Source organism: Carassius auratus, chromosome 15, assembly GCF_003368295.1.
Source record: "Carassius auratus strain Wakin chromosome 15, ASM336829v1, whole genome shotgun sequence".
Lineage (NCBI taxonomy): Eukaryota > Metazoa > Chordata > Actinopteri > Cypriniformes > Cyprinidae > Carassius > Carassius auratus.
The window spans coordinates 9,007,531-9,033,993 of NC_039257.1; the positions used below are offsets into that span (position 1 = coordinate 9,007,531).

The window sequence follows — 26,463 nt, forward strand, 5'->3', positions numbered from 1 at the left end:
CTTTTACATTTCCACTCTGTCATTGTTTTGTGTTTCATTATTGTTTTACTGATAAAATGTAGCTGAAAAAAATGGTTCAATTGCCATCTACTGAGTCAACATGTTCAATGATCTCTTTTTCATGGTCAGTAACAGTCTAAATGTTTAATCAGTTATACAGAAATTGTCTGGAAAAGAATTGTGACAACTAGCCCCGCTTTCCCCAGTCTACCACAGGAACTGTAAAACAAATGGGTTTGTGGCTCGTCAGGCGTGCAGTGTGTCCAAGGTCTGGCTTGACCACCGGCACACCACAATACTGCATCGGGCGCCACCTAGTGGTCCTCCTCGACACTGACCCATGCTGACACTGCACGAAGATCTGCTCATTGACATTCACCCAGAACCTGCTAAATGATCCATGAATAATTTAGATTAATGATGGGGTCCTGTTTAAAGGAAAAAAGTATGATAGTGCTCTTTACGTATACACAGAGATGTTGTGTGTTGATTTTTTTCCTTCACTGAAACCAGGGGATTTCCAGTGTCTGTGCCGTTCACACAGGGCGTTTGTTGGTCTGGTTTCACATGTGTCACATCTCTGTCCGTTGAGTTGGGTCTAGTAGTAGAATGTCAAATTGTTATTTAATGATTCTGGATCCTTAACAGGGGGAAAAAAATAATATACAAGTAGTGCATTTCTTAAGGAGTGTTTACACAGACTTTATGATTTTCACATTGTCTACCTTTTAGAGGCTGCATAAATATGCAACCAAAAATTAGTTCTGACAACTTTAAGATATTGAATAAATATTACTAAAATGTTAAATAAATCAATATTAAATATACAATTGGGCTCATTATTCATTTAATCTTGATTAATTTAGGTATGACGAAAGCAATATCTCAAGTACGATTTTGATTCATAAGAATACTTTTTGCGGGATTCAGATTTGAAATAGCCTACTGTTGTACTATGTATTTGAATCACTAAAAGAACCTGTTTGGTTATAAGATTCAGTCAATTCAGTCAAATCGAATCACACTAACCGTCCGAGAAGCATTAAAGGGAATATCAGAAACCCATTTTCCACAAGTTGGTATGATTCTTTAGGGGCTTCATGAAAAGTCTAAAACTTACTTGGATTAAAATATCTCAATGGTAGTGTAAAACAACACCCTTTTTACCTTCAAAAACAGGCTCTGTTCACAGCGACCCTTGTCCTTTTAAATGATAATGAGCTACTTCTCACCCCGCCCCTCTCTTCCATTAAAGTCACCATTCTTAATCATGCATTTATAACTGCTCAAAAATGATTTAAAACCCCTTTATAAACCCTCTACAAAGGCAAACTTAATGTAGTGTATAGTGGACTTAACAAAGCAACTATTGCAAATCCATTTAACTTTGTGTCAGGAAATCAGAATGAGGCGGCAGATACTGTCGGGATTTGATGCATTCCCTTCAAAAACTAAAGTAATCCACTGCATCTTCAGCGGCTCAGATGTGGGAGTAAATGAAGACTGCTATGTTCATTATTACATCCAGGAACAAAAAAACCTAATTAGAAGACAATCTTGTCTACACTTGCTCCGGCAGGAAACAATGTTCACAGCTCACTCAGGGCTTGTTTGACAACTGTTTGTCAACATTCATGGGAGGGGCCTGTGCAAAGTTACATCACTTTGCCAAGAGGCTGTGTCCCAAATGACACACTATGTACTTATGCAATATGTACTCAACCATGTAGTGCATGCATTATATAGCCCTATGTAACTAAAGCTGCGATAGTTGAGTGGATGAAGTGTCCAGCATTCTACACTTCGTTTTTTAAAGTAAAGTTACATTTTCAGTGTGAATGCACTACTTGCACTATTTATACTAAAAAAAGTCATAGAATAGTGCAAAAGTATGACATTTCTGGGATGCAACTTCTGTGAATGGCTTGATATGAGAAAGTGTTTATGATTTGTGGGGATTTTCATTATAAGGTGGTTGTGTACACACACTGCCAAGACACATTTAAGTTCAAACACCGTGTAAAAGTGAATTTTGCATGCGATGTCCCCTTTAACATTATGGAAAATACTCTCATTATCCAAACTTAGCAGTCAGTTCTGTCACGTCCTTTTATTTTTTTCGATAGTGTAGTAGGCTAGTACTTTCTTGCTGTCTTTTAAGTAGCCGTGTCAAGTCAACATTTCCAAGACATTTTCTTTCTTTCGTTTTTTAAGCCATCACAGCCTCGTTTTCATTTGCAAAAACCTGAATATGGTCCATTCCCCAAGTGCTGCACTGATGAATCTAAACATCTGTTTAAACTAAAGTGCAACAAGTACACAAACAGATGAGGTTTTTACACCCTCCGAGATGCGTTCACAGATGGGCAAGTGTGGGAGTTTGCTGATACCCATCTCCAGAGCAGCTCTTTGGCATTTAAGGGTTTGTTGTTTCTGTCCAAGAAGTGGCCCAAATGGTGCGAGACCCCATTGAGTTGATTTCCCTCGGTCTCTCTTCAATTTTATCGCCGGTTCAAAAAGTCACGGTCCTCCGGGAACGGGGCAAGCACCGAGAGAGAAGAGCGTAATCTCTGTGGTGCGAAACGACAGCGCGTTGATAGTGTCGCTTCGCTGGCGCTGTACGCATAATTTCCGTACTAAAGTTCCCGTCAGATCGCATCTGATCTGACCTCTGCAATGTGTTCTTTCATCACAAACCACTGATCTGGCTGTCTCTCAGAACGCGAGGCTTGTCTTTGCTTATTAAACCTATGTGTGTCATACAAGCCTGGGTTGTGTAACGTTCATGCACCAGAACATATTCATTAAAGTAAACAGAGATAAACTGACACATATAGAGCGTGTTTTATGCCCGGTCGTGTCTAACAAACCGCTGGTGCCAATCCCTTGCTTTGCAAGACAGTCATTTTAAGAAGATATTTTAAATACAGTTCATATTTATCTGCATGCCTCAGTTTAATTATACTTTTTATTGAACGCACAGATTGGTGACTGCAGGCACCGAGGCCAGGGTAGTAAATCTAAATCCGTCATAACACCGTCCCAGCAAAATTACATTCGCCTCCTTGACATTTCACCCAAAGACGACAGAACTGTGAAGATGCAATAAACAACAGCTAAATAAGAAGTCTGATGGCTTCGTGCCTTATCCACTTTATTTTTAACGAATTGTAAGATATGAACTCAAACTTGTGATATTAAAAGTTGCAGTTACTTTTTCTCTTTTTTTATTCCCTGGTAGAAGAATTGCAAGCTGAACTGAGAATTCAAGAAAAAAAAGAATTTTGAGATTTAAATAAAGAATTGATAAATATAATCTCAGAATTTCTCTCATCAGACATAAATGTCAGAATTCTGAATTATATTTTGAAAGAATTTTTTCAGAACTGAGTTTATGGTGAGCAATTATGACTTTTCTCGTAATTGTGACTTTATATCTCGCAATTAGAATTATGAGTGTATATTTTGCAATTCTGAGTTTATATCACAGTTCTTTTCTTAGAATTGCAAGAAACCAAGTCTGAATTTTGAGGTAACAATTGCAAGAAGAAAAAAATAAGAATTCATTTTCATTTTTTTTATTCTGTGGCCGACTTCCATTATAACTGATATTTGTTATAATTGTAATCCCAAACAATACAAAATATAGTATTGTTTTAATAGAAAAATATAGTGAAATTTTTATAGTTAATTACTGATACTGGCTAATGAATGGAAAGTCTTGCACATTTAGAGAAAATATCTTACTTATGCATTTTATATATATATATATATATATATATATATATATATATATACATACATGATGTATGATATATGATCTATGACATAAGGTGATAGGGTTAATTGCCCTTGAGAGACAAGATGGACCTTTGTCCAGTCGATTGTCTCTGTGTGCCACCCATCTGCTGATCAAAGCTGGTGTACAGTATCATGGCCACCCAGACCGTACTGAATGGATGGGCTACGGTGGTCTGTTTGACTAGACTCAGGTGTGTGTGTGGATGGATGGCCTCTAGAGCCCTGTTTGACTGGAAACAGTTGTGTGTCATCCATTGCTGGAGGCTCGGGCTGATAAACATTATTGGAGAACATCTGTAGGCTGTCACAACACGGTGCGGCCAGCAAAGCCCCCTCCCATCCATCAGACCCAAGGGCTCTGTCCTCCGACAGCCCCCAAGCTTCATCACTCACGGCGGGCAGCATGTGTCAGGGCGCAGGGGTCCCAGCCAGGCTCTCCCACCTGCAGTGACGGTCCACTGCACTTGAGAAATGCTACAGCGATGCTGACAGAGACAAACACTTACACACACATAGAGGGCCTGTTCCACTCAGGTGCGCTGACAGGTGTAGGCAGGTGACCTCTGGTACGTTTGACCCTTCCATCTGAGAGGTGCAGAGGAACGTGCTATCCACAATGTCCCACTACCCTCTACCTACATATCCGTGTCCTACAAACAACACGTTTCACTCGGGTGATCAAAAATAATATCATGTGTGTGCTGTACACTGTTCAGATCTTTAAATAAAAAATCTGCCAAAAATAATTTTTAATAAATAATTATTATATTTGTCTTGTCTACCAGTGCAAATATCTATACAAAATAATTACTTGAAAAGCAAAAACAAAACAAAAAAATTGCTTAAGATAGATATATATATATATATATATATATATATATATATATATATATATATATTTTTTTTTTTTTTTTTTTTTTTTTTACTACATTTTCTGTCAACGAGTAAGAAAATTATTTTCCCTTTCAATTAAATTTATAATTTCAAATTATTGTTTTACATTTTTTTAAAAGGGAAAGATATTTTTTCTTGCCCCACTGGCAGACATTTTTTCTTTAAAAACAAAAAAATCTTAATTTTTGTATATTTGTCATAAAACATTAAAAACATTCATTATAATTAATTCAAATGGAAAATAAGATTACTTGTTTTGAGCAAAATCTTTTTAATTCTTTAGCATTAAAAAAAAACATTAATTTGAATGAATAAGAAAAAAAAAACAGTCCACCCCCCCCCCTTTTTTTTTAAAGATAAATCTTTCCTAATTTTAATTAATTAATTTAATTACATTTTCAGAAACACTACAAAAACAATTTTTTAATTTATATTTTTTCACTGGACAAGACAAATACAAGAATACAATATATCTTAGTCATTTTACTTCTCAAGTATATCTTCATTTAAGAATGTTTAGATATTTTTAGAAAACAAACAAACAAACTAAATGTTTTCCGTACAAACATATTTAATTAAAAGTTTACGCACCAGTACATATTTTCACTGTACAGTGAAATTCAACTTGACAACATCCTGAGAGAAACAAAAGAAGAACAGAGGAACAAACACTTTTTACAGCATTTTTTACAGTAAAAGACCGTTGAGTGAGTGCTAAGCACTGTCATTTATAAAGATTAGGATTGTTTGGCACGTAAGACGTCTTTTGGAGGAACTGTCTGTTCAGTTTACAATCATCAGATTGTTTCTAAATCCTGTCAGACAGCTCCACTTTAACAATTTACCTCAGATGGCACGATGATGGGTAACAATACTGTGAATATTTACAGTCAGACTGTCACAGGAATCGCATGGCAGAACATACATCACACTCACACGAGCCAACCAGATGGATTTAAATAGGATATATATAGCACAAACGCTCCAGACTCAAGCTACATATTACTTAAAAAAAAACATAAAAGTACCATAAAAGAGGACTTTATAGACAATGTCATTAAAAAAAAAAAGTTAAATTTAGTGTTGGTGTACGTTTACAAGGTAAATTTTAGAGTGTGTATGGCATGTATGGAAGGCAGAAACTCCACTGAGTGTTGCTGTATTCTGATGTGCCTCTTTCGTGGTGTGTATTATAGAAATGAGCGGTTGAGGCTTCACTCTGATCCCGTAATAGAGCAGGCTTTGTGGCTCGGTGGGCGTTTGCCCGATCGGATGGTTTGGTTTGTCTGTCTGATGTGGGACTTATAAGGAACAGCGAGTTTATGCACAAACATGCACACAAAACAAGCATTTTTAAGTCGTATTGAACTGCTCCACCATGTTGTGTGTTATATACACATGAATCACTCGGTGATAGCCACAATGTGTCGCTCCACCAAAGATGCACATGTACTCACACTCTCAATGACAGCCTATCAGTGGTCTTGTGTGCATCCAGAGGGGATGTTTGTGTGTGTCTGTGTTTTTCGGCATTGCTTCCTCGTACTAATTCTCCTGTGGCTTGCTCGTCTGGGGGAAAAACCCATAATAACAAGTCAGAAACATCCTCACACACTCAGTAACCGTTGCCACTCATCTTCTGCTGGTATGTCAGGAGTGTGTGAGTGTGTGTGTGTTTGTGTATGTGTGTGTATTTGGGGTCTCTGTATCAGGACTAGGAGTGAGAAATACGCCGTCGCCTCTTCTGTAATTTGGAAGACACATGATTTACAGAAACACCTAAGAAAAAGACAGAGATAGAGAGATTATTGTAACGTATTGACTGGCTTTGATTTATTTAAATTAAATTAAAGAAAAAAATTAAATTAAAGAAAAAAATTAAATTAAAGAAAAAAATTAAATTAAAGAAAAAAATTAAATTAAAGAAAAAAATTAAATTAAATTAAATTAAATTAAATTAAATTAAATTAAATTAAATTAAATTATTTGTCATCAAACATTTTTTATAAGTAATAAGTTAGAAGAGCATATACTATATTGTGATTATTGCCACGGCTAAAGGCACTGAATGCAGTAAAGTCTCTGCAACCCTTTCAGCCATAATTATTTTTGCACAATACAATTATGTCGATAATAGAAAATAATAATAAATTAATATATACAGCACAAATATTCAAAAACATTTAGGGCCATAAAAATTTTTATTGAATTAATTTTTTGTTAAACTTTAAATAAATTGTATAATATTAATGATTTAAAATAATTATATATGTTCTTTGATTAATACAGTTTAATTTGACAATTAAAACAGAGTGCAGAAAATTTCAAATGGACAGAAACAGAATAAAAATAAATAAACAATTTTTAAGAACATAACATGGATTTCATAGAGCTCAAAACATTCTTGTGTGTGTACTTCATTTTAAAATGTATACACTTTAAAACCCTCATTTCTTACATCAGTTGAAATGAGAAATGTAAATGATAAATTAGTATTAGAAATGAATTAGTACTAGAAATTAATAAGTATATTTCACAAAATAAGTAAAAGTGAATAATAATTATGGATATGTTAATGATAAATATAATAAATATAATATATAATATGTTTGTTGTACATGAATGAATGAATATATGAATAAATAAATGACAATAAATAAGTGATTCAATAAAGAACTATTTTAATTTCCACAGAATTCAATCATAAATGTATTCATTAATTACATTAGTAATATGAATAATACATGTAACTTATTTATATTTATTTATTTCAATAGTCATACATATATTAATGTACCTTTTTTCATTCCATATTTATTTATTTCTGTATTTTTCACTGATATTTCATCCTTCAAGTGAGTATGGCTCACTGATCACATATTGTGCAGTTCAACTTAAGTCCTACAGAAAATATGTTTTGTTGTATAAAATAAGTGCAATAAAAAAAGAAAAGTAGTAAGAGGAAGTTAAGATGAGCTGTTTGTATTTTTAGGGGATGTACAGGTTTAGAGATTGCGTGAATGAATGAATGAATGTTGCATTTATATAGCACTTTATTGTGTATTGTTGTACACCCAAAGCACTTTGCAATCATGTGGGGGTCTCTCCTCATCCATCACCAGTGTGCAGCATTCACTTGTGTGGATGGGTCATGTACAGTAAGTCCACTGTTACACACTCACACACACTGTCACACACTCATTCACAAAGCTCACACACACATATTATGAAGCGTCCTGCTGTGGTTCACTTAGAATAACTGTCAGAGAGAGGCGCCGTTATACAGACGGACAGGAGGCCCTTGACAGCTCAGGCACACTGAGGCTGTCACACACACTCTCACTAACGCTTTGAGCTCAAACGCTGACTGCCACGAATAAAGAGAGAAGTAGTATTTGGGAAGAGAAAGATTTTGAGATGGTGAGAGGTTAAAAAAAGTGAAAGAAACCATACAGCTGACTCACACACACTTTTACTTAGCTTAATAAAGACATATCATACACTTGATCTGACTTTATTTACAGTTCATTAGTATACATTAGCTCTACAGATTAATCCAAACCATAACACTACATGTTTATCATTTTAGTCAAAAAAAAATATTATGTACTTTATTTAAATATTTGAAATGCATGATGAGAAATTATGAATTTAAATATGGGCCAACAGGCATGATTATCTGCATTAATTAATTATATAATAATAAATAATAATATATATGTATTACGATTATTATTGTTTGTATGTTTAATCTGTTTATTGAATTAACATGTTAAATGAACAGCACTATTTTTTATACTCGAGGATGTTTTATCAGATTAAACTAACTTCTGGAGACATTTTTGAGAAAAAGTTTTTTTTAATTTATTTTCATTTTAATTTAATAAATGATATGAAATGATCAATTTAAATATAGACTAAGGATCAGAATTTATTGTATTAACTTATATGATTGTAATAATTATACTCCTCCTCCTACTACTACTACTACTACTACTACTACTACTAATAATAATAATAATAATTAATATTATTATTAAAAATAGTAATATTATTTATATACACACCTTATTTATTTATTTATTTATATCAATCCATTTACATATTAAATTAAGAGCCCTATCATATTTACCTTCTGGGGAAAATTTTAGAACAAAAATATTTTTGTTTTATTTCAATATTTCTATCAATTACATGATCAATTATGAATTTACATGTGAACTAAGGGACATGATTGTTTTAATTAAATTATATAATAATACAGTAAGTATGTAATTAATTGTAATGTTATTCATTCATGTAATAATACATATGTATGAATCATTATTATTATTTATTATATTCAATCACATTTAGCTAAATTCTGGGGACAATTTCGTAAGCCCACACACATCCATGCCCTCACCTTCCTCACAGGTGGGTCCCATCCAGGTGAGGGGACATGAGCAGTGACCTGTACGCTGGTCACACTGGCCTCCGTGTGCACACTGACACTGGAAAGAACAGTCTGGACCATAAAACCTGCTGTCACAAACTGAGAGAGAAGATGAGGGTTTGAAAGTTTGAATGAAGTATGAATTATGAGAGTTTGCGTAAGATGTGTAAGGTGTGTTTGTGTGCACCTTTCTCGCAGCGTTCTCCCGTCTTTCCAGATGGACAGAGACACTGTCCAGTGGTGGGATCACAGGGTGCATCATCACACTCACAGAGTCCTGCACAATCACGTCCGAAACGTCCATCATCGCAACCTGTAACACACACACACAGTCAAAGATGCCATCAAACTGACATTCATCTTCTCACTGCAGTCCAGTGAGCTTTCAAGCTTTTAAGCTTTACACTTTTGTTTTGACACAAATGTAAAGAAGTCCATCATATATTATCTTAAGTTACACAGTAGCTCTGCATGATAAACAGAGCTGATTTAACTCATGACATATCAAAGTAATATGGAATATCAATTCAATGAAATATCAGTGACTTAAGTGAACCAGTAAGGCAATTTGTGAATGAATCATTCAGGCTGGTTTTGTGAACTTGTGATCAACTGATTCATTGAAGAGATTTGATTCAAAAGAATGATTTGTTCACAAAGGAGACCCATGAACATGCAAGAATGAGAATTAGAAAGAATGTTAAGATTTTCACTGAATAATGATAACTTCAGTGTGTCATCTACAGTAAGTTGTATAACTTCAGACAACTTGGAATATAGTTGTACTGTATGATACTTTCATTGTGGTTTTCAGTTCCATTATACTGAGAAAAGTGATCAGAACAAAAAGTCACCTTTGTGTTCCGCTTAAGTCAGCACTGTTTTAATTCTCAGTTAAAATATACACTATCGTTTCATGCTGATGACGTTTAAGATTACTTACGTTTTTCACACTTGTCACCCTGATAACCTGGAGGACACAGGCACTGTCCGGTCACATGATCACACAGGTGCCCGTGTTTACAGTCACATGATTGAGCACAGAGCTCACCGAAAAAGCCAGCAGGGCATCCTGAGAAATGAAACCATTTCATATCATATCTTATAATAACAGATTTCAGCAAGTGCAGTAAAAAGGATTCATCCTAACAGTGAAGATAAGACTGTCACTCACGGTGTTGGCAGGCGGGACCGTAGTATCCAGACGGACAAGAGCAGCATCCCGTAAAGCGATCGCATGTACCGTTATTCTGACACACACACTGCTGCTCACAGTTCACACCATACCGACCTGGGACACAAACTATTGCATGCACATACACACAAAAAAAAAAGCAATCATGTGAATTTATCATCATTTGACTTATATTTAATGCATAGACAATTCAAATTACTCATAAACAGTTTAAAGTATTAATTTTTAATTCTTGGTTATTTATTTACCCTTTTCACAGTGCTGCCCGGTCCAGCCCAGGCCACATCTACATGTCCCGTTCACAGGGTCACACACGCCTCCGTTCGCGCACGTACAGAAACTCCGACACTGCGCTCCATAGCGCCCTCTAGGACATACTGCACAGAGGACAAGTTCACATTTCACAGCAAATAATTTGTCATAACACAGATGCTTAATATCTGTGCATAAATATGAGAAGTGTTGTTTTTTTTCATCATGTAGCAATACGCGCAAGTTGTGAAACAACTGGATGTCTTGGCTGTATCTGTACGCTCTGTGTTTCAGCGAGGCACATGAATCTGTCTTCAATTTGGACCACATGAGGATGGTTTACCAAGCACTGATTAATCCTCATCCAGCACTAAATTATACTGTCAACACTTAATTTCCACTGGATATCTCATTTTAGCCTGAAACCATACTTATTTCGCACAGAAAATAAAAGCTTAGGGTGAGCTTAGTGAATTTATTTCATTTTATCCTGAGCTACAGTGCATGACTGAAAAAATGCAGTTGACAACAGTTCATGTCCGTAAGTACAGAAAAGCCCTTAGTCTGTTGTGCTCACCAAGGCTGCATTTATTTGTCTAAGAAAGTAATATTGCGAAATATTATTAAAATTTAAAACAACTGTTGTAATGTGTGTGTGTGTATACAGTATGTATTTTATATATTAATATGACTGTTTTAATGTATTTTCTACTTTATATATTTTCTTTTTTAATATATTGTAAAAAATCAATTTTAAAAACATTATCATGTTGAAAACAGTTCTACTATTACTTAATATTTAATATGTAATACACTACTACAGTATAACTTTTTTCAGAATTCTTGAATAATAATTGAGGTTCAAAAGATATCAAAACATTTTTTTAATACAAAATACATTTTTTTGTGGTGGGGGATGGGTTGTATTTAATGAATTGTATTTTTTTTTAATTCATTTTGACGTGTCAAATATTATAACTAAAGTTAAATTCATCACTGCTCGGTGCACCTTTGTTATGGATTTATACCTTTTGCCAACATTCTGTGTCAAATACAGTAAAGCAGCCTCAGATATGATTCTTACTTAAATTAATATATTACTTTAATCATATACATATCATAATATAACATTTTCCACATCTAGACAACAGAAACTCACCGACATCCTAAATTCCATCCAAATCAGTGCATGAAATCACATGTTAATTCTATGCTAATAATTGCCACTCCATCAAAACAGTCATTGAGATGGTACCCTCTTTTCTTTTTTTATATCAGGATGTGTGTTCATTGTTACACTGTACCAGGACAAACATTCAGCAGACTTTCCCTCAAGCAAAACACCTCATTGTTTTATCTATTAACTATGTCCTGCTCCAGACGGAAACTTCCAGTAACAACAAGAGCACAGATGGCATTATTTCCAAATAAACTCTGAATTCCTCAATTACTACAATTAGCACAGGCCCTCTCATCCCTCAAAATGCATTTAAAGAGCTAGCCCCACATGCAAACTCCATCACAAACAGCCACACACACGTGCACAAACACACACACAAGTTTACTTAAGCTCTAGATCATTAGTGCAATGGCAAAGTGGGTCAGATTTGGCAGCGCAGCAAAAGAGCAATCATGTTTCTTTGGGTAATTTAGATTGGGAAAACAATAAGCCAATCGCTTTGATTCGCTTGCTTATTTATTTGTTTCCTCGCCAGCAGATCCGCCGACACGGAACACAGAGAACCAGCTACTTATAGTCGTCTGTAAACATTAAACACAGGGAACATAATTCAGCGGCACGTCTGTGAGACGCTCCGAGCTGGCGTTTTCGAGGAGGCTAAGAAAATCCCTCCTGGAAAGTCCCGTTCCATTCCCGCTGATGAGTGATGAAACAAGAAGATTAGGAATCTGATCTCTCGCTTCTGTTCTCCAGGAAAAGGGGCGCTGCGATCACGCAGGAAACTGGAGAAATTTGTTAACTAAATATTGTAAATAAGCCCTGGGAGAGAATCGGGAGGAGGGCAAATAGTCCCTTCAAGTGCGGGACTGTGAGACGTGATGTATTCGATGTTTTGCTTATGAAGTCATCATAACACTTATGGGTTTCACATCCAAACAAGATGAAGATGTTTATGTTGTATATTTGGGAGGGAGGGACCATGGATGAGTGAAGGCACAGAAAAATAAGAAATGAATGGCCGAGGTTGGAAAAGTTGGCAAAATAAGTGGGAAAAAAGTTGAGTGTTGTTATTGTTAACTAAAACTTTTTTTCCTTTATTGAAATTAAAGTGGCATAAAATAAAATAATAATATTAGATGAAAAAAATAGAAATGATTACTGAGAAATTTTGACTTGACAACTAACAAATAAAATACATGAAATGAATTGAACAGAAATAAAAATAAAGCTAAAAAAAAAAAAAAAAAAAAAAACTGAAAAAGGCAAAAAAAATAAATAAAGTGTAATTCAAATAAATATATATACAATAATAATACAGTGCATGCCTAAAAAAATGCACAGTCGTCAACAGTTCATGTTCGTGAGTAAAGAAAAGCCCTATTTTAAAATGTTTTAGGGTTGGTAAGATTTATTAATGTTTTTGAAAGAAGTCTGTTGTGCTCACCAAGACTGCATTTAAATAAATAATACAAAAATAACAGTGCTATCCACAGAGGTATATACCTTGTTCGCAGGAAGGTCCCGTTCTACCCTGTGCACAGTTACACCTCCCAGTCTCTGGGTGGCACTGTCCTTCCTCTCCACACAAACACACCTGAGCACAATCTTTCCCATAGCGGCCTGTAGGACAACCTGAGAGAAAAAGACAGAAAATAAAACAAATGTTACTAGCTAGAAAATGTGGAATGCAACATAAAAAAAGGTAAGCCACGTTTAACTTAACAGTTTCTGAAAAGCAGCAAGATCATAACTATGGACAAAGATGTCTGTCTGATGCATGTTTACATAGGAAGAAAATGAACATGTCCACACCCAGTCAGGTGATGGATTTTTAGGATCTTACTGGTGCTGCAGTTGGGTCCCAAGTATCCCGGCTGACAGATACAAGAACCAGTCCTGAAGTCACACTGGCCTCCATTGGCACATCTACACCTTTTCTTACAGTATGGGCCATAGGTGCCCTCTCGACATCCTGTGATATATATATACATTTTAATTTGAGCACATTTATAAAGCAATCCATACATTTATAAAGTACAATCATATAGAACTACATAACATACATATGCACTACTGTTCCAAAGTTTGAAGTTTGTCAAATTTGTAATGTTTTTAAAATTCACTTGTATCAAAAATACAGTAAAAAGAGTAATATCGCCAAATATTATTACAATTTAAATTAGCTGCTTTCTATCTGAATATATTTTAAAAATGTAATTTATTCCTGCAAATCAAAGCTGAATTCTTCAGAAATCATTCTATTTTTTTTTTTTTTTCAGGATTCTTTGATGAATAGAACCTTCAACAGAACAGCATTTATTTGAAAACTTTTTATTTGAATTTTTTTTTAATGTCTTTACTCTCAATTTTGACTCACTCACTATGTCCTTCATAAATGAAATAATTTATTTCTTTAAAAAAAATCTTTCTGACCTAAAACTCTTGAATGGTAGTGTGTATGATTGTATAACCATTGTCTGTTAGCTCAATTGTAGATGATCTTTTGGTCTAATAGAACAACTATGAAAACAAGTTTATTAGGTTGGGTTCATAGTATTAAACTGATATCTGCAGAATACTGTATGTCTTACTCAGATGACAGCGGCTGCCATAGTATCCAGGTAGACATGTGCATTTCCCAGTGACGTGGTGACAGCTGTACTGATCTCCAGAACATGTGCACATCTGTGAACAGTTCAGGCCGAACCTGCCCTGAGGACACACTGAGAGAGAGAGAAAACAGAAAAGGACACAATACATGCAGAGATGACTTTCAAAACGTGTGTGGGTTTTCCATAAAATGTCAAGTTGTCTAGACACATTCCCGAAAAGACATCAGGCCTCAGACAGGAAGGAGATATGATATGATACGATATGAAGGGGAGGCTAGACATTTCATTTAACGTCATTCAGACATGCTTACTTTCATACATTTTCACATATGTCTGGAGTGTCTGACAAAAGCCAGGCTGTATGAGTCCATTACATAGCACGAATCCATATCACACACACTGAAACACGATTATATGAAAACACATGAGATGTGAGTGTATTTAGGGCTCATTTAGGTATGTAAGGGATAATCAATGGCTTGCCATGCATTAAAGGATTTTAAATGCATGATGTGGAGGCCAAGAACCACCCGACGTGAAGAGTCAATTAAAGAAGCGTATTTTATATATATATATATATATATATATATATATATATATATATATATATATATATATATATATATATATACACAATATAGCGTATTAGATTAAATTTAAATTAAATTTATTTTTTCACTTATAAAATATGACATCAAAATATATATTTATTTTATTTGCATAATATAGTATGTATATATATATATATATATATATATATATATATATATATATATATATATATATATATATACACTATATTATGCAAATAACTTGGGTTATATATATATATACATGCATACAGCAGTGTAACTTTCAATATTATCACAAAACAAATATCAAGTTCTGTCATGAAACTCTAAATGGCGCATGCTGATGGGTCATTAATGCAAACTGATGATATTCACAGTGTTAAACTACTTAGCACAAACTGATTGGTTTATGTTGCTTATGCAGCCAATGAGCTTACTGCTTAAAATTTAAATGGCTTTTCGCAACATGCTTTCAGAATTCCTCTGAAACCCCTCCACCTCCCCAGCTCCACCTGTATAGATCTGCTACAGGTTATTATATATGCTAATTGTGCAGCAGTATATAGGCTACTCAACAGCACAGCAAATACATTAACATTGTCATATCCATTACCATGCTAGAATCTTCCTAAAGTTTTCATGATGGAAATGTGTAAGTCTCCAAGACATTAAAACACATGTACAACAAACTAGCATGTAGTGAAAAAGCAGTACTAGCCCCTCTAGACAAGAGATAGGAGCTGTCAACTGGGCTCAGTGGCATCCGTACTGTTGAGACTAACACAGATCAGTGTATGTTCATGTATACATGTGTGTGTGTTTGTGTATTCACCCCACCGGCATGTGTAAGAGATAAGTTCAGACTCCAGACTAAAGAGAATAATTAGACTGTTGTCATTAGCCATGTCTGCTGCAGTGTGTGTGTGTGTGTGTGTGTGTGTGTGTGTGTGTGTGTTCCAGACTTCTTATCCTTACACAGACAAAAACAAAGCCTGCTGTTTGAGTTGGCCACTCAGCGCTAACCTTTATCAGATGTCTCACATCCACAGAGAGAGAGAAAGAGAGAGTGAGAGGGGTGGGCGGGTGTTGAAAGAGAGTCGCAGAGAAAAACCCCTGCATGTGTAATGTAAAAGTGATAGAGAGACACAGGGAGATGTGAATTACAAGTGATAAAAGTGTGCATACTGTATGGCTGTTTGTACATCTTTTTGGCATGGATATATAAATGAACAGATGATTGGTTCTTGAGTACACTTACAAAATGGGCAACATTTTAGGAGCAATGTTTGGAGTAGCGCATTACAAGTAATGCAAGTTATGTAATTAGATTACTTTAAGTAACTAGTAAAGTAAAGCATTACTTTTTTAATTTACAAGCAATTATATGAGTTACTTTTTCAAATAAGTAATGCCAGTTACTTTTTTCCCATTTAATGATTGAAAGCTCTCCTGTCCCCTTGTTGAGAGAAATTGGGAGTAAGATGTTACTTAGTTCTAGAATAAATGTGAACAATCATTTATTCATCTCACTCACTTGCTTACTCACAAGTTTTCCTCAAAATGAATAAAAACAGTTAAAACAACTCAAAATATGACTATTTAATCCTATTTTATTAACCAATTAGCTGACCCTCGATGATCAAATTTAACCATACTAATAAGCAAAAATTACACAAGATAAACTAACATTTCTTCTTTATTTATTGCGGAAGAGTGTTGAACTGTCTTCTTCTGTGTTCTACTGTACATACATTAATTTTTATTTCCTTCAGCCTGAGGCTTTTGGTGTGAAAGGGCTTTTATATTTGCCAAAAAATAGAACGTTTTGTATTAAAAGCAAACAAATTTTGTTGTTCTGTTCTTTTGAACTTTCTATTCATGTATTCTATTTTGAAATGTATTACAGTTTCCTCAAAAATATGAAGCAGATAGTAATAAAACTACCAAATAAGAGTATTTGCAAGATTTCTGAAGGATCATGTAACTGACTGAGTACTGGCTGCAGACAATTCAGCTTTGCCATCACAGGAATAAATTCCATTCTAAAACATTAAAACTGAAAGAAATATTTTAAATTTTAATAATATTTGACAGAATGACTGTTTTTACTGTATTTTGATCAAATAAATGCAGCCTTGGTGAGCATAAGAGACTTCTTTCAAAAACATTTTTTACAAATCCTACCGACCACAAACTTTTGAGCGGCAGTGTATAGAAAAATATTTATATTGTATCTGTTTAATATATATTAGTCTATAAGAAGTACAGAGTTATAGTCCTACAGGTGGTTTTAGAGGTAGTTCTTGCTATTTTAAATATTGTCTTATGAATCAGTAGGATGAATGAAATGAGAGCGATCTTACTGGTCTCACAGCTGTTCCCAGTGTACCCTGCAGGACAGCCACATCTGCCCGTCACATGATCACAGGCCACACCCCCTGGACAGATGCATCTTTGCTCACAGCTCCTACCGAACCATCCAGATGCACAGGCTATACACAAACCATACAGACAGTGAGAGAGAAAGCAGATGGATCGCGGAGTGAGTGGCCCGCGTTCGCCCATGTGAACATTCCAGTGTGTAATGGAGACAGAATACAGTAATTTGTGTGATGACATGTGAATCGCTGCTATCAGTGCTTACAAACTCCTCACTATAAATCACCATAATCACTTACATCTTACTAACTACAGCCAAATAAAGCACTCTGAGTGAGTCTGTGAGAGAGAGACAGATGTGTTTATGAGTATATAGGGTCTTTGGATGGTGACTCACATGTTTGTGTGTGTTTTGTATAAGAGGAAGGCTCTTTATGTATAGATATTCAATATTATTACATTACATATGAGTATTTTACATTGAGTGTGTGTGTGTGTTTTAGCTCACTCTGTTGGCAGCTGGTTCCTGTCCACCCAGGTGTGCACCTGCACTGGCCACTCACTGGGTCACATGACCCTCCGTTGTGGCAGTCACATGATTGACTGCAGTTGGGACCAAATGTACCTGCTGGACAAGCTAGAACACAAACACATATTTGAATAAAAACAAACTTTTCAAAATCGAAATATGTAGCACTTTGTGCAATGCAAAAGGATGTGATGTCACAGATGTTCTATTCTAGATGTTCCGAATGCCCATCTTATGTTTAACAGTCTATTAGTAAGTTCATAAATATAGTATATAGTTTATAAATATATGTCATTTATTTTCACATTTCATTGTAAATCAACTACTGATCTGTTACAACACTGTCATTCAAAAGTTTCTTGAGACTTTAGTAACACACGATCCTTCAAAAATCATTATAACATACTGGTTTAGTGGCCAAAATTATTTTTATTATCAATGTTGAAAACTGTACAGCTTAATAATTTTTCTGGAGACTGTAATAGATTTTCTGTAGGATTCTTTGATGAATAGAAAAGGAAAAAAACTGCATTTTAATAAATTTGATGCTTCCTCGCGTCATAAAAAATATATATATTACTGACTTTAAACTATTTTGGACAGCAGTGTTACTAAATATAAAAATATATAAAAAATAAAGGTCTCCAGGTACCCAGTGTGACATAAAATAACCCAGTATATGAGCATTTGAAGAGTAAAAATATTTACGTGTCCAGATAACATAATATATCTACACCAAATACAAAAAGAATTCTTTAGGCAAAAATGTTTAACACACTTTACGTGATGCCTGTAAGAGATTTGGACTTAGTTTTAGTAGACACACGCTACTGCAAAACTATAAAATAATAAACAATAAAAAGCAGATGCAAATCAAAATAACGATTTATGATTTGCACACTTGCACAAAAAAAGGGCCACAAAACTAACTAATAACATCACTCGACTCCAGAGAGATTTCATCACAGTCGAGCTTACCGTGCAAAACATGTCATGGGAAAGCCAGAAGTAAAAATAAAACTTCTGAGAGAGGGATCTTTAACACAAACCTCACTTCATTAAAAAGAGAGGGAGAGTGAAACAGAAAGAGAGATAAATCTTTATTGGGCCCCTGATCTATTAAACTACTGACGGGAGATTGCATGAGAAGACAGATGGTACTAAACCAATGTGCCGCAGAGCTCTCTTTAAAAAGCATCTTAGCCTAATAAAATACTGACAGACGCACAAACGGAACGCTCCTAAAAAGCATCCTTCCACAGTAAACACAAACATACACAGATGAGATATGCCGATTAAAAACATGGGTGCATTTAACCTTTCCGCAGCCCGCCGGGTGGCTTTATCTGCTCTTTACACATGCTTTAAGAAATGCATCGGCCGTGTCTGTGCGGCGATAAACTGTCTAGGAGGCCTGTGTTTGGGTGAGCTGGTTTGAGAGATCGTTAGGTTATTTCTGTGCGAGGATGCGGCATTCAGCCGGAGATGAGCCTCCAATCACACCCCGTTTTAATGATGTGGGTGGCTTACCCAGAATGCATTGCGGTGGTGCCCAGCCGGGGGTGCAGCGGCAGGCGCCTGTGATGTGGTGACACTGGGCTTCGTTCCCGCACTGGCACATCTGCACACAGTCCTGCCCGTAAAACCCAACAGGACATCCTATGAAGGAGAGGAGATTTGAGTCAGCAGTGTCTGCGTCTGCGTGTGCGTTATAATGAGCAGTACATCACTGGAAAGTCATGCTCTCAAGAGCATTCTGATTTAAATATAATTATGTTAGTGTTTTACTAGTATCCTTGTGGATGTATCCATCTTTCACCCCTTCGTCCTGCTCATCTTTCTTTTTCATGTCTCATTACCTACCGAATGCTCAGTGTGTGAATTGCTCTCATCAGCATTAATTGCGTGATCTCATTCGCCACATGTGCGGCACATCCTCACCACAACAAAGTCAACGTGTGTGTGTGAGGAAGACAGACAGACAGACATTTCTAGGAAACAAGAACACCTGCTGAGTCCACAGGTTCACTGTCTGGATACAGAAATATGCCTCCTGTGCAAATATTCCCTGAACTCACATTTTTTTCACTGGGCTCTCAACTCATTTATGTAAGATGTAGTGCACCTGGCCAAAATTGTGTTTTCTTATCGCTTAGAAAAATATAATAAAATGAAAAAAAAAAATGCTTATTTAGCTAACATTTTATGAATATCAGATAATATTTTCATCTAAAGCCCTGCTTTTCAAATCATACTTCACTGAAAGAAAAAAAATGCACAAAATCTAGTGGCTATAATGAATTTTTCTTGCATTAAATGTTTGCTTATTAAAATATAAAATAATTATAATAATAATACAAAATTATATAGATTTCTTTAATAAATAATTATAAAAATACATAAAATTGAAAAATGAGTGTTGCACACCATAATAAAGCCAGATGAATAAAGACAAAGCAAGTTATTATATATATATATATATATATATATATATATATATATATATATATATATATATATATATATATATATATATATATATATATATATATATATATATAAAACTGTTATTTTCTTTGGAAAGTATGCATGATAATCCATGCACAATAGGACCACAATACAAACATTAAAATTAATTTCTTATTGATGTTCAGTTTTTCACAAAAAAAAAAAAAAAAAAAAAGAAATTAAGAAAAGTTTGAACACTTCTTGTCTGGTTGTTTGACAATGATCAGATTATCCAAATACATTTTTTAGAGGTTTGCTTCTTTGAAACACACACGTGATTTTGTTTGCTTTTGTTTAGAAACATTGCCTTTGTTAGCATAGCGTGTCCAACATGAAACTACAGTACACTTTGTACAAACTCCACTCATTCACACACATATACACACACGCGAATGAAATCGGAGTCTCTCTGTATGAGCTCAAGTGTAGACAGACATCCATACAAACACGCATATGGCACGCAGATGCACGCGATCACAGGAGATCGGTCTTGTATTCCATCAACCTGATAAGATCTTGTAAAGCGCGTGTGCGTGAGTGTGTAACGGCAGCGGATGGTTGTGATCGGCTGCAGCCGGTAAAATGTGTTTCACTGCTGAGGCCTTTAGAGATGGAGCCCGATGATAGCACTCAAGAGCTCGCTAAAGACCTGCCACATGTGTGTGTGTGTGTGTGTGTGTGCTCTTATTCAGTCGGTTTGTATGATTAAGACGCATGGAAGACATCTGAGCATACGGAACATGAGTGGAACTGCTTGGCTACATCCAGATGAACTACCGAGTTGAAAACGTCCCAAAACGGACAGGGTGGAACTGTGGGCCTGCGGAGACCTGATCTCTGTAGTCACAGCCTGATTTATTAAAGATGAAATCTGTGAATGTAGAAGTCCACTATAAACCAAAACAATCTGCTTTTATGCATCTAAATCGATGGCAGTGGAGTTGATACAGATGGAGATGGAACGATAATGGTCCCCTAAGACCTGATTTTGCACTGTCCAACTTCATGTTGTAGGATTTCAAGGGATTATGGACAGTTCTGCTTCTCTTTTCCCCTGCCGTGCAGAATCTAGATTCATTCTGCTGGCCCTGGTTATCATTTACTCCCTCAACCACATCACATAGGTACAGGAAGTTATTTCGGCTTACTTCCTTTCTCTGAAGAATGATACTTTTCTGCAAGATTTGTGGTGATTGGGACTACACTGGTTATGCTGTATGTTTCTGATTCACTGAAAAGGATCAGCTCAGGAGGTTCATTATTTTTTCATGCTGTAAATTTCTGATTTACTACAAGGAACTAATTTAAAAGGGTCATTTGTTCATGAATTGGAGGACAGTGATCATGCTGTATGTTTTTGTTTCACTATAAAAGAAGTGTTTATTAAAAGAATCATTTGTTCATGAATCGGACTACACTGGTCACTCTGCAGATTTTCGTATCACTTAAAAGGAAATGTTTTTTAAAAGAATCATTTGTTCATAAATCTGACTACACTGATCACGCTGTATCTTTTTGATCTACTACAAAATAACTGGTTTTAAAAAGATCACCTCATAATTTGTTTGCGAATCAGACTACAGACCATGTTTTTAATGCTCTAATTTAGGATCAGTTCAAAAGAGTCACTCATTCATGAAAATACGCTGGTTGCGGCTTGTATGTTTGGGAAAAAAATTATGTTTTTGATTCCTCTTCGCCCATTGAAATGTGTCTTAATGACATCAACGCAGGAAACTTAAATTATATGTTTAAAAACATCTAGCAATTAGGTCGAATGGTTTAAGGGTCCGTCTGTGAATCAGACTACACTGGTTCAGTTGTACATTTCTAAATCAGCACAAAAGCATCAGCTCTTAAGAATCTTTTGTTTGTGAATTAGACAACACTGCATGTGCAGTATGTTTTTGATTCAGTAAAAAGGATTTATTATAATAAGATATTATAATAAGATGTATTAGATATATAAGATTTATTAGTTCATGAGATTTATTTGTTGGTGAATCAAATAACACTGGGTTCACTGTGTGTTTGTGATTAACTGAGAAGAGTTGGTTTAAAAGAGGCGTCTGTTTGTAGAACAGGCTTCACTGGTTGCACTGTAATTTCTTTTAGCCCTTGAGGACAACTCAATAGTTGCTTTCTTGCTATTATTTTGTGGTCAGCTAATAATAATAATAATATCATCATAATAGATTCAGCCTGCAAACTGGTCAAATGCAGCATGCATAGAATCTCTTAAGGTATGAGCAAGTTTGCCTGTCCGTGCATCTTGTGTGTGTGTGTGTGTGTTTACATGTTGTTGTTTTTTTCTAGCTAAGATAGGACGCGGCTTCTATGTTTGGCACTGTGTGTATGCCTGTGCATTGTGGCTTTCCAATAAAGCGCAGCAGCTGGATGTGGCTGTCTCATTAAGCAGAGGATGCTGTCATGTATCCAACAGGGTGTGTCTGTAAGTGTGTGTGTGTGAGATGTTTAGTCAGAAGCTCAGATTAACCACTAGAAGGCAGATATGACTCTGTACCTTCGGGTCACTGAGGGCAAAACCTTCATACCTGCTTCTAGTTCTTATTAACTTCATGTTTTTTAAACATATGATCTTAGTTTCCTGCACTGATGTCATTATGACACACTAAACAAACACTTTTTGTGTGTTTTCAAGATGCTTGACTGTGTGTGATGAGTGAGTGTTTCAATGAGCAAATGGGAGTCAAAAACATTCCATTTTAAACACAGACACACACTCAGATTGCATGATGGGTGGGTTGCCCTCTCAGACTGATTGAAACTTCCTGTTTCCCTGGTGAAGAAGAGGCCCCAGTGCATTAGAGCTATGAAAACACACTTATGTGGAAAAAGAGAGATGTTCGGGAAAATAAGATATAATATGCATTTAAATAAAGATTTTTCTTCACATATATCACTGACCATTCTTGAATTTGGCTGTATTTGTTTGTAACTCACTCTTTTCACAGTGTGATCCCACCCAGCCGGCGGCACAGGTACAAGCTCCGCTGACGTGGTCACATTCGGCTCCGTTCTCACACTCACACGCTAGTTTACACTCTGCTCCATAATGGCCCTCAGGACACTCTGACACAAACGCATCAGATTAAGAAATTTCGGTTTAGTATGCATGTTGGGAAATTATTGAAAATGAAGTATGCATGATTGCTGTGTTCAGAATAAAATATTAACTCGATACTATAATCTTGTTATTGTTAACTAAAACTAAAAATAGCATAAATAATAATATAAAAATCTATAAAAACTTAACATAAAAATTAGAAAAAGTTTAAAGTTTAAGTACTAAAATTAAATCTGAAATAAAAATAAAATAGAAATAGAAAAAAAAGCACATATTAACATGACTACAACAAACTAAAACGATAAATGTGAATATATAAATTAGTGCTGTCAAACGATTAATCACATCCAAAATAATGTTCAAATGACCTCATTATGTTAAATGTGGGTGATCCAGTCATTAATTTGGCAATAATGATCATTTTCAAATATTCAAATGCATATTCAATAATTCAAACTTCAAATATTTTTTTTCAAATTTTAAGTAGAAATCTCAATGTCAGATCAAATGAGTAAAAACTAAACATATTCAAAAATGTTGAAAATTATATCTGTAATTACTTTCACGGAGAAAATGGAAAGTCAACTCAACTGCAGTGCATTGTGGAATACAATATATCACACCCTCTTATTTACTTTTGTCTAAAATTTTAGGTATGTATGTAATATGTATTTTTCCCTTATTTAGCATACCATGCACACTATGCATACTATATAGTTGAGAATAAGTAAGAGTAGTATATTAGCATAGTTTTAGTATAATGCTCAGTAAGTTCTGCCTGTAGTTGTATTATGTTGACACAAGGGGGCAGCATTTGCATCTTAATTAGCATCAGATTGAACTTTTGAACTTGAACTTTTACATGTTGTACCAATTAAATAGTGCATAACTGAAAAGAATAAAACGTTTTTAAAAAAGAATGAATTAGAAAGAAACGGAACAGACTCACTCTTGTCACATTGTTCTCCAGTGTATCCAGCCTCACACACACAGCGCCCACTGCTGGCCTCACAGGTCACTGCATTACTGCCACACCGGCACACACTGGCACAGCCTACCCCCCAAAGACCTGCCTCACACACTACACAGAGGATCTTCATTATTCATTTGAATTCATTTAACAAATAAAATCATACAGATTTAAGATATGAGATTGCAAGCACACTTCAAAGACTACTATTTGTATGTTTTTGTAATGTCCTGTTGGATGTCCATTTTTATTGTATTCGTTTTAATTATTTATTTATTTTTTTGTTATTTTTCTGTTACCACGTTTTAAAATAATTTGTTTTTGTCATTAAAATCTTTATGTATTACTATTACAGTACGAGCCAGCTTCACATAGAAAGAGACAAAAAACCGCAATGTTGTTTGTTCAGTGAAAACGAAGTGACAGGTAACAAACGAGTTAACCGAAGCAATGTGGTTCTGTCTATCCTGTCTGAATACACTCGCTCCTTCTTTTTCTTGAAGAGCTCACTTCAGTTACCCAGAATCCCCCCCTGAGGATGGGATAAAAGAGCCTGTTTTAGCAAGACCAAACCATGATCTGTTTAAGCCATTAAGACTAAAAAATGTATGTACTGTGAGTGATCAAGAACGAAATAACTAAAACAGACACTTCAAATATTATTAGAACATGATGTTCTTTTCAAATTCATTCATTTCTCTCTTCAGCGAACACAAGGAAAACCCATTTATAAACACACTCACCCATAGTGTGTGATAATATATCATTTTCATAACATAACAGAGAAGGCCTAACTACATAAAACATTCCACAACTCTCTCTTTAACACAATAAACTGATTGACACTGTGAAATGACTACAACTTCCATCTGTCAGCATGTTGTCATATGTGAATGTTTAGTGCATCTGCTCCTTTGAATTATAAAAAGGACATATTGCCTGATGATTGACAGTTCACAGTTGATTTCTGATGCAGATATTATTGTGCTATTAAAATAACTGAGCCATTAAAGCAGCTCTATGTGCTGACATCTGATAGTCACTAGAGGGCAGTGAAAAGCCATTATTGTCCCATTTGAAAAGTGAGCAGCCCTTGAAAGCTTTACCTAAACACTGCACATTATACACACTGCTTATTGCCTACTACTTTCTAAAATATAGTATTTGAAATATGAATCCATTTTAACATAAATGTCTTTACTGTCACTTTTTGATCAATTTAGCGAATCCATGCTTCATAATATATATACATATGTATATTTTTTATTATTATTATTTTTTTAATATCTTACTGACAACCATTATTGGAGAGTTAAATAGTTACATGTAACAGAATTGCATTATCTAATTACAAAATCTGTTACAGTTAGAGAAAAAAAAGTTAATGTAACTAAATTACAGTTACTTTATGAAAATGTTAATGATTACAGATTTGATTGATTTCTTTCCCAAATTGCACCGACTGCTCTAAAATATGAGACACCGATGTTTCAGGAGTTTAGGACAAAGACTAGGACAAATGCTTATTTATTAACTGTTTTATTTCCTGTTTGGTTTTATATTAGCAGTTTTTTCCAAGGCATTGTGAGATGCCAGTGTTTTCTTATCATAGCTATTCAAAGATTTAATTTCAAAAACAGTATCATAGCTATTAACCTATGTGTTTTATGATGTTAGATCTTTATTTAATAATCTCAAATTAAAAAGAGCTGCTAAAGTCTGATTTTGCGGTGGTTGCACTTTAAAAATGTAATTATTATCATCTTAATTCAAGTGATGACGGATTTGGAAAGTCTGACAGTAATCAGTGTTGAGTAATATTGTAAGGTTAACCCAACCTGCGTTAAATATTTCAGAATGATTAACAGTTGAAAACATTCATTAGAAATTTAGAAAAGTAATAATAAATAATTGAAATAGTGTAAATTGTCATCTGTAACTTACTCTTCCAAAGTAACCTTCCCAAGACTGCTGACCACAAACTATACTGCAGTAAGTACAGTAGTAGAGCAGTATTCCCTTCTCAGACTTTGTGTATGATTGTGAGT

General features: G+C 35.0%; 1 protein-coding gene across 2 annotated transcripts in view; it reads right to left on the reverse strand.

Annotated features, from left to right (window-relative positions):
• Positions 1-5,246: 5,246 nt before the first annotated feature.
• egfem1 (EGF-like and EMI domain containing 1) overlaps positions 5,247-26,463 on the reverse strand; it is a 45,802-nt gene continuing 24,585 nt past the window's right edge. The window contains exons 19-32 of one of the 2 annotated variants that reach the window (XM_026282116.1): positions 24,395-24,526; positions 23,322-23,450; positions 19,380-19,508; positions 17,829-17,957; positions 17,305-17,433; positions 14,349-14,480; positions 13,601-13,729; positions 13,261-13,389; positions 10,574-10,702; positions 10,305-10,433; positions 10,074-10,202; positions 9,318-9,443; positions 9,101-9,229; positions 5,247-6,474 (exon numbers count right to left, since the gene is read on the reverse strand). In XM_026282116.1, coding sequence (XP_026137901.1) covers positions 6,410-6,474; positions 9,101-9,229; positions 9,318-9,443; positions 10,074-10,202; positions 10,305-10,433; positions 10,574-10,702; positions 13,261-13,389; positions 13,601-13,729; positions 14,349-14,480; positions 17,305-17,433; positions 17,829-17,957; positions 19,380-19,508; positions 23,322-23,450; positions 24,395-24,526 — 1,745 coding nt within the window. In that variant the 3' untranslated portion in view covers positions 5,247-6,409. The remainder of the gene's footprint in view (positions 6,475-9,100; positions 9,230-9,317; positions 9,444-10,073; positions 10,203-10,304; positions 10,434-10,573; positions 10,703-13,260; positions 13,390-13,600; positions 13,730-14,348; positions 14,481-17,304; positions 17,434-17,828; positions 17,958-19,379; positions 19,509-23,321; positions 23,451-24,394; positions 24,527-26,463) is intronic. The other variant, XM_026282117.1, reaches the window with a different exon arrangement.